At 42.5% G+C, this 8,746-nt stretch overlaps 1 protein-coding gene across 1 annotated transcript; it reads left to right on the top strand.

Moving 5' to 3' along the window:
* The first annotated feature begins 239 nt into the window (after positions 1-239).
* fhdc3 (FH2 domain containing 3) lies at positions 240-8,546 on the top strand. The gene is made up of 11 exons (XM_063013800.1): positions 240-665; positions 2,159-2,220; positions 3,173-3,272; positions 3,650-3,735; positions 3,846-3,946; positions 4,534-4,604; positions 5,016-5,123; positions 5,781-5,851; positions 5,935-6,052; positions 6,130-6,294; positions 7,227-8,546. The coding sequence occupies exons 1-11, from the start codon at positions 240-242 to the stop codon at positions 8,529-8,531; spliced, it is 2,613 nt and encodes an 870-aa protein (XP_062869870.1). The 3' UTR covers positions 8,532-8,546.
* The last annotated feature ends 200 nt before the right edge of the window (positions 8,547-8,746 follow it).

The following is an 8,746-nucleotide window of genomic DNA, read 5'->3' as shown; positions in this document are numbered from 1 at the left end:
CCGCAGCTCCCGGAGGAAACCCACACAGACACGGGGAGAACATGCAAACTCCACACAGAAAGGACCCAGACTGCCACACCTGGGGATCGAACCCAGGACCTTCTTGCTGTGAGGCAACAGTGCTACCCACTTAGCCACCGTGCCGCCCGTATTGTGTATCTGATTTAAATAACCACTGAGTGTAGGTCAACCTAACATTGTTGTTGCTGTTGTGGATTTGAAGCAGGCCTACTCTGGAAATGGACGCCGTTGCTCTTCTCACTTCCTCACGACTACCCACACACCTGACTGATCCGTCTCCATGCTTTCCGAGAGATGCTATATCCACCAGACCACCGCCTCCGCCTCCGCCACCACCTCCTCTTCCACCATCTCTGCCACCCCCTCCGCCTCCTCCCCCAACCCGCGGGGACGAGCCCTTCTCTCGAGGGGCCCACCGGCGCTCCAAGATGCGCAACTTTAACTGGGACACCATCCCACAGCATAATGTGCTGGGAAAACGCAACGTATGGACGTCCCAGAGGAAGCTGGAGGACTTTCAGCTGGACACTGAACGCATCGAGGAGCTGTTCAGCCACAGCGAACGCCAGAGGCTGCCGTTAAAACATGGCACGGTCAGGAAGAGCGTGTGGGGCCTTCAGTCAGCCATTCCTGAGTCGGAGATTGTGAGTAGTGACCTTATTATTTCCTTTGTTTTGCCTCATTCATTGTTTATTGAAATATTTTAAACGTCTATATTAGGAAGTCCCAAGTTCTTAACTTGCTTTACCAACAAAAATGAACAAGGGTAACAGGAAGAAAAAAGACAACAAAAAAGCTTTGCAGAGCCAAACAGTAGGAGTCTAGAGCTCCAGAGTCCAGTAGCTCTTGATGGTAAACCCTGGTGATCGATCCATGATTGAATTCTCAGCAGTGCTATCAGCTCGTTGGTTGTCTGCATTGACATGATTGGCTGATGTATGAGGAGGGGTGGGAATGGCTAAACCAGTCTAGCCATTTGGAGGCACACTTGCTAGTGCGCTCTCAGTGCAGGTCCCAAACCCAGGTAGAAATAAGAGGGTTGTGTCTGGAAGGGTATCCGGAGTAAAAACTGGACCAGATTGCAAGGACCAGATTCGCTGTGGTGACCCCTAAATATGAGAGCAGCCAAAAGGGGGAAAAGGGCCAATTAAAAGGGCCATTTAGGCCAGTTGGTGTTGGGTAACCTTTTATGAAATTATCATTTAACTAGGATTAAAAGTCCTAGGTTTATACTGTAGGGACAGTTAGGGTTGGGGACTTCCTAAAGATGTGTATTTTACACTCTGACTCAGATTCTAAATGTGTATGGTAAACAGTTTTGATAAGAGGCAGAAGTGCCTCAGTACTATCAGTGTTGTTGACAATAGAAACTATCGGGATGTGTTCTGTCCCTTTTGTTTTGCTTTTGTTCCTCTTTGTTTTATCTTGCTGAATCTGGTTTTCAGAATTTCCCCTTTTTCAGAAGCCTGTACCTGTTTAAGGGCATAAATTATGGGTTAAAATGTCCAATGGTTCATTCCAGAAAGGGCTTGAAAATACTTTAAATAAAAATATAATTTTTTTTGTCCAGAAATCTACACACTGCTGCTTTATATGTCCATGCAATCAGCAGCAAACTTCAGTCAAGCTTTAAGGAGATTTTATTTGCAGTCTGGGCTTTGTGTATTCATGACTGCTTATAAGCCCACGGCCATGTAAAGCCTGCTTGCCTGTGGACAGTGTTACCCATGTTCCAACTTCTAGCTTCTAATTTATAGCAGTTTTTTGGATGGTTATTAAAGTACATTTTACTATCCAGACAATTACTTTTAGCATAAGTGGTCAGTCTGGCTTTTTTTGCTGTTCGCTGTCTTCTGTGCTTTTGAAATAGTGCAGACGATGTTGAGCTAACTCAAATTAACCTGCCATTTTGCTGGTTAGCATTAGCTGTCAGGGTAACTAAATAAAAATAGCGTTGTAAAATATTAGGTGACCTTCTGTTAATAATCTGCTTTCTAAAACTTAATACTACAATATTCACCCAGCTAACATGCTGAGAAAAAAAGGGACATGTGCTGTTTTTAAACAATGCAATCTAATCACTTAGCGAGCTAATGTAATTAGCACTTAGCTTATCGATGTTCTTTCTTTCTGGCAGGTCTCAATCCTCAACTCAAAGAAAAGTATGAATATTGGGATTCTCCTGAAGCAGTTCAAGAGGTGAGGATTTAAGCAGAAGCAGAACATTTACTGTAGCTCTAGCAGATTTTGGATGACTGCAAGAATCCCAAAGTAAACCCAACATATTTTAATAGAGTTAATAATTAAAGATTGTTAAAAAAAATTCAGTTTTGTGTCTTTGTAGGTGTTGAAAGATCTTAATAGGTGTTACGGAACATGGAACAGACTTCTTCCTCGTTTTACCACATTTTGGGAATTTCCAAAAATCACCACCACATTTGGCTCTTGGTTCTGCTGTGTTGTATTTATTGTAGGTCCTTGTGTAATGTATTTATTACACTGTGTATTGTATTGCTTGTACCCTGGTCCTGGGGGAAGTTGTTTTATTTTATTATGTTCTTGTATTCAGCTAGCAGAATAAGCCACCAACCTGATAAAAGGAGAAAACCCTCTAATCTGCCATTCACCTATTACTATAAAGCACATCCTGATAGAATGAACCCAAAAACACAAAGGAAAGACATACGCCTAAACCCACAAAAGAAACTTTCACACAGTTTTAACCTATCTGGCAGCCATAAAAAAAAAAGAAAATATGAAATTGACCCAACGACATTGATCATGCCATAAAATGACACAAGGGTGTGTAAACATGACGTTAAAATCCAAACAAACAACTTTATATACAGCTAAAATTACAATAAAGCCTCTTTAATCCCATTTCCTAGTGACGGTGGTAGCCTAGTGTGTAGAGCTTTGGGCTATCAACTGAAAGGTTGAGAGTTCGAATCCCAGCTCTGCCATGCAGTCACTGTTGAACCCTTGAGCAAGGCCCTTAACCCTTTCTGCTCCAGGGGTGCTGTACAATATCTGAACAGAGCTTCCAATCAAGATGGGATTTGTGAAGAAACAATTTCATTGTACTGTACACGTGTATTTGTATATATGACAAATACAGGTGTTCTGTTCTATTCTATATTCCTCCCTGCAGGCCGATGCAGGACATCGTGGATGATATCAGGCAGGGAAACATGCGCTTTGCAGCCGGCAGACTGAGAGAACTGAGCAGACTGCTTCCTGATGACATGGAGGTAAACTACAGATCGTACCGCTTTGTTTAATCATTATTCCAACTGTACAGGTAATAAAAAATGTTCCGTATGCAAATTATCCTGGACAGAATGGAACACATCTTTGTAACGTTTGTTCAACGGTGGCATTCATCTTGTAACTGCTAGAACCGACTTTATGGAGTGTTGCAGAGATTATACATGTTTAGACACTGGTTTAGTTTCTCTAGTAAATAAAGCTATTTTTAAACCATTTTTACGTTTCTTTATTTGTACAGATGCACACCTATATAAAAAATCATTCCAAAACCAGTTAATCACCCTGTGAGAAGTGTCCTGTTGAAAAATAAACAGAACGTGTGGTTTAATAAGCTTACACACCCTTGTGTATTTTCCAGTTTAAGAAGCTGTCGTCGTTTAAAGGTGACGTGTCTCAGCTTCCGGAGGCGGACCGCTTCTTCCTGATGCTGGTTAAAATTCCTGGGTGAGTCCAGAATGATTTGTTTACAGCTTTAAATAAAGTATTTTTCTACTTTTATCACGTTTAGGATGTATCACGTCTAGTTTAGGATCTGAATGTATTTTTGTTAACAGATATGAAGAAAGACTGAAGAGCTTACTCCTGAGGGAAGAGTTTATCCCATATGTAGAGGAGACCAAAAAATCCATCTCCATCATGACTGCAGCAGCTAATGGTACAGCCTCTATTCTCTTTTTGGTTATTTTCCTTTTTATCTTATTTTTTTAATTATTAATAACTATTATAATAATTTTTGTTTAATTATATCATTATTGTTGTTCATTTTCTTATTTTTTATTTCTTATTATTTAATTGTATTGTTTTTATTGTTTTATTTCTATATATTTAGTATTTTATTATTGTTATTGCTATTATTGTATTAGTCTTTTTTTATTTTAGCTTTTTTTTTGTTATTTATATTATTATAAGATAATATGACCCTCTTATCTTTTGGGTTATTTCCTATTTTTTATTTTATATTTTTAAAATTATTATTATTAATTTTTTATTATTATTTATTTATTATTATTTAGTATTATATTTTATTAAAATAAATTTTTTATATAACTAACTGAGTGAAAATAGTTATTGTATTATTATTTTTTATTTTTATTATTATTGTTTTTTTTAAATAATTGAGATTTAATACTATTACTTATAATCAGGAAATTGCAGGGCCACCTTTTGCCAGTAAAATTGTTTTATTTCTTCTGGAATTCTCTCATCGAAGACCTGAATTTCTTGTCCTTTATTGATTTACAGAGCTGCTGGCGTGTGATGATCTTCATTCTATTATCCGCCTGGTCCTAAAAGCTGGAAATTACATGAATGCTGTGAGTGAGTCTCAAACAACCTCAAACTCGAGGCACGATTTCAAGCCTCCTTAGCAAAACCAATTTACACCCACGTACATGAGTGAAGAAACGTTTAATAATCTAGGAGCTCTGGGAGCCCATTAGCACTGATATCTATCAGCCGGTCGGGCAATTACACAGACACACGATTGACTGTGTGTATGTAGGGGGCGGTGCGTTCTGTGAGACACCGAGCCTGGCTGGTGAAAAGATTGGCTGGTGGGTGGAGGTGGCAGCAGCGATGAGCGAGGATGTGCTTGTAATTATGACTTTATGAGTAAATAATCCAGAAATCCATAAACTTCTTGTAACTGTAGTTTTTTTTGCATTATTAGATTATCAATATTAAAAAAAATAAAATCTTTTATATTGTGTTTTTTTTTTTTTTAGGGTGGCTACGCTGGCCGAGCCCTCGGTTTCAGGATGGCCTCTCTGCTGAAACTGGTGGACACAAAAGCTAATAAACCGGGCATGAACCTCATGCACTATGTCGCCATGGTAATACATCCTTATTAAAATATATACAGTGTATGGACAAAAGTATCGGGACACCACGTCTAATTATTGGATTCATGAGTTTCAGCCACGACAGTTGCTAACAGATGCAATAAATCAATTATATTTGCATTTTATCTAAAGTGACTTACAGTACTGTGACAAGCAATTGAGGGTTAAGGGCCTTGCTCAGGGGACCAACAGTGGCAACCTGGCAGTGGTAGGGCTTGATTCATTGATTTTTTTCAATTACTAGTCCAGTATTTTACCTGCTGCCTATTATATGAACAAAATTATATGCTTCAGAATTTGCAGCAACAGTTTAGGGAAGGCCCTCTCCTGGCTCGGCATGAGTGTACCCCGTGCATAAAGCAAGCTCTATAAAGACAAGAAGGAAAGCTCGGTTTAAAGAGCTCTGGAATGAACCGGGGTATCTGCATCAGTGCCCAGCCATACAAATACTGTCATATTTTGACTGAATGGACACAATTTCCCACAGACATACTTCAAAGTCTCGTGAGAAGCCTTCTCAGAAGAGCGGCTGCTGTAGCAGAAAAGAAAATCACATTAAGGTCGCTCTTCTTTAAAATGGGACGCCCAACAAGCTAATGTGTATTTGGCCATATAGTGTAAACCTGGTTTGTTTTATTTATCCTGCAGCAAGCGCAGCAGATCGACATCGACCTGCTGAACTTTCCGGAACAACTTCAACACATCGGCAAAGCTTCAAGGTAACCGTGAACTTGACATTGATTCACGGTTCAGCGCAGGATTGAATTTTAATTCACATGTTTTCTCTGTTTTTCTCCTGCAGGATCCAAAAACAAGAGGTGGAGACGGACTTCAAAAGGGAATTGGGAAAAATTAAAGAGGCGGAGGCGTATTCCAGTAAGCAGCCCGATCTTCAGCAACAAATGGAAGAATTTCTGCATGTAAGACGTGATCTGGTCGTTTTGTTTACTGTAGAATCAATACAGAAGTAGCAGAGCTTGTGCTTTTGCTTTTGTAGATGGCTACCGGTCAGCTGGTGGACATCGAGGCCTCTCTGATGGAGCTGGAGTCCATCAGTCGCTCGGTGGCCGAGTACTTCTGTGAGGATCCTGCTACCTTCATGCTGGAGGAATGCTGCTCCATCTTTCACTCCTTTTGTGAGAAGTTTGAAAAAGCTGTACAGGTGAAAATAATTATGCTTAATAGTCTTGTGAAGTGAGTGCCCCCTGTAGGTGGGACTCAGAAATGCTTATTCTTACGGGTTATTGACAATAACAGCTATTTGTAAACTAGCTGGTCGGTTGAGAGATGTGGTTGGGGATTTGTAGCTTAGCAGTACTGGACTAGTAATCAAACGCTGGCTGGTTCAAACCCCACCACTGCCAGGTTGCTGCTGTTGGGCCCCTTGAGCAAGACCCTTAATCCTCAGTTGCTTAGACTGTATACTGTCACTGTACTGTAAGTCGCTTTGGATAAAGGCGTATGCTAAATGCTGAAAATGGGATTCAGATATCTCTAAGGAAGCATGTGCTAGCCTGTGGCCACATATGGCCAGCGTGGACAGCGTGCACAAGCCCAATTTTGGGAGAAAAAGTTACCCATAACATTGGCTTTTATACTTTATCTTGGTAACAATCAGGATGGTCCTTTTCGTTTCGTGCCCAGAGAACGTGACGTCCATTATGTCCACACACGTCTTGAAAGCTGGATTCGACAGAGCACAGCACATGTCTGATCCTTACATCAGTCCATCTTAGATGAGTCGAATTCCAGAGAAGTCTGCGTTTCTGGATGTTGGTGATATATGGCGTCTTTTAATAATTTAATGGACTGTAGATGGTAAAATCTGTAAATTGTTTGCCATTATGCTAAACTGATGGACTGTTGCTTGCTTGTAAACAAATGAGCTTTTCGTTCATATTTTTTGGCATCCAGCAGGAATACCCTGAACACCACCGAGATTTAAACCTGGATCTCAGTTGTAATGAACTAGCGTAACAGACTGATCTTGTCAGTTCTATGCAGAAATGGACCGTGTGCTGTGGTCAGATGTTTCCACGTTTCCTTTTGTTTGAATCTCCGCTCATATTATCGTTCTCCTTTTGTCCCGAACAGGAGAACAGAGAGCGTGAGGCGGTGGAGAGACGCCGGAGGCAGCAGAGGGAGCGAGAGACCCTGACCCGGGCAGCCAAGCGCCGCTCTGTCGGAACGTGCTCCAGGAAGGACCTGGGCGATGACGGCCTCGAGTCCGTCCTGACCAACTTCCTCAGCACGCGTCTTCCTCGCAGGAGACAGCCTTCGTCCAGCCGAGTGAATCCAGCAGAAACGCTGAACGAGAGCACCCAGCTGACCCAGATCTCCCTGAGCGCCTTCGATACCTCTGTTAAAATGGACAAAACCGACACCAGCATGTGTCAGGCCGATGAAATTCAGGATCAGGACCAGAGCTGCACGATGACTCTGACCGTGCCTTCCAATACAGAACTGAACGACGTCTCTGACACTGAAGAAGCACCTAAGGAGCAGCAGTTCGCCCTCGGTAGCCCCAAAAACACCGAACCGAGTCAGATTTCAAACTCTGAAGCACTTCAGCACGACACGAGCGCTCAGATTGTTCCTGAAATTCCTGAGAAAATAGAAGTCGAATCAAAAAGTGAACAACGTGAGGAGAACAACCCAAACCAGAAGAAAGTGGTTTTTACAGCGGTGGTTCAAAATACGCCCACCGGCCCCAAAAAAGCACCGTGCATTGAGGACATAACGACACCCAGGAGCTGCAAAACCAGCCGGCGCAGGAGCGTGCTGATAAAACCTGATCGCTCAGCGTGTGGTGATTATTCTGCAGAGAGAAATAAGCAAGAAACGTCTCGGAAGGAGCCGTGCCAGCTTAGAGGTGCCAGTTCTGAGCGCCTGAAAGCTCCAGACCACGTCTGGACTTCTGCTCGCCGGGGAATAGGAGAGGTTGACTTGGGCTTTCAGGGTGATTTCGGATCACCCTGGACTGTCCTCAGCCCTCACACGTCGCCTTACACGCCGCGCCGCAGACACTCCTTCAGCTCCACCAGGGACGAAGAACCGGACGACGGAGTGTGGGCGTTACCCGACACACCGGTGCATCCGAAGGCTCCGGCCCTGCACGCGTGCCGGACGTACCAGCACAGCGCGTCCACTTCAGGGTTTACCGACGCAGGAATGACGGACTCTCTGTTACAAGAAGGAGTCTTGTTAAGATCCGCCTCGGTGAGCGAAACTTCTACATCAGTGCCCGGGTTCAGATTCGGCGGACTTTTCCCAAGACGCGCCAGACACGAGGCGAAAAGACACGAGCCGTCTGCGCTGATGAGCTTCTTCCAGCGGTTTGGCGACAGAGGAAGGCTTGCTTCAGTAGGGGACTCGCGCAGAGCTGAATATCAGTCCTGATCTTCCCGATCACATTTCCACTTTTATTTTAATTTTAAATGATTTAAAACTGTGTTCTTACACAGATCTCGATGTTGCACAGTGAACATTTGACCCAAGACAAATGTGGACTTGTTTTGGAGTGTGTCACTGTGCCATCGTTACTATTTATTGATGTTTTCTTATTTTATATTTTATTAATTGTGTTTTAAGTCGCTGGATTTTATGCAGTTTAT

This window comes from Trichomycterus rosablanca, chromosome 18, assembly GCF_030014385.1.
Source record: "Trichomycterus rosablanca isolate fTriRos1 chromosome 18, fTriRos1.hap1, whole genome shotgun sequence".
Taxonomy (NCBI): domain Eukaryota; kingdom Metazoa; phylum Chordata; class Actinopteri; order Siluriformes; family Trichomycteridae; genus Trichomycterus; species Trichomycterus rosablanca.
Note: the sequence above shows the minus strand (reverse complement) of the source record. Positions and strands in the feature narration are given on the sequence as shown.

Bases quoted from the DNA above. Each gene is read 5' to 3' on its own strand.
- fhdc3 (XM_063013800.1), top strand. From the start codon at position 240: ATGGACGCCGTTGCTCTTCTCACTTCCTCACGACTACCCACACACCTG. The intron at 5,124-5,780 runs GTAATACATCCT...TTTATCCTGCAG, and splicing joins TCATGCACTATGTCGCCATG to CAAGCGCAGCAGATCGACAT. The intron at 6,053-6,129 runs GTAAGACGTGAT...TTGCTTTTGTAG, and splicing joins AAATGGAAGAATTTCTGCAT to ATGGCTACCGGTCAGCTGGT.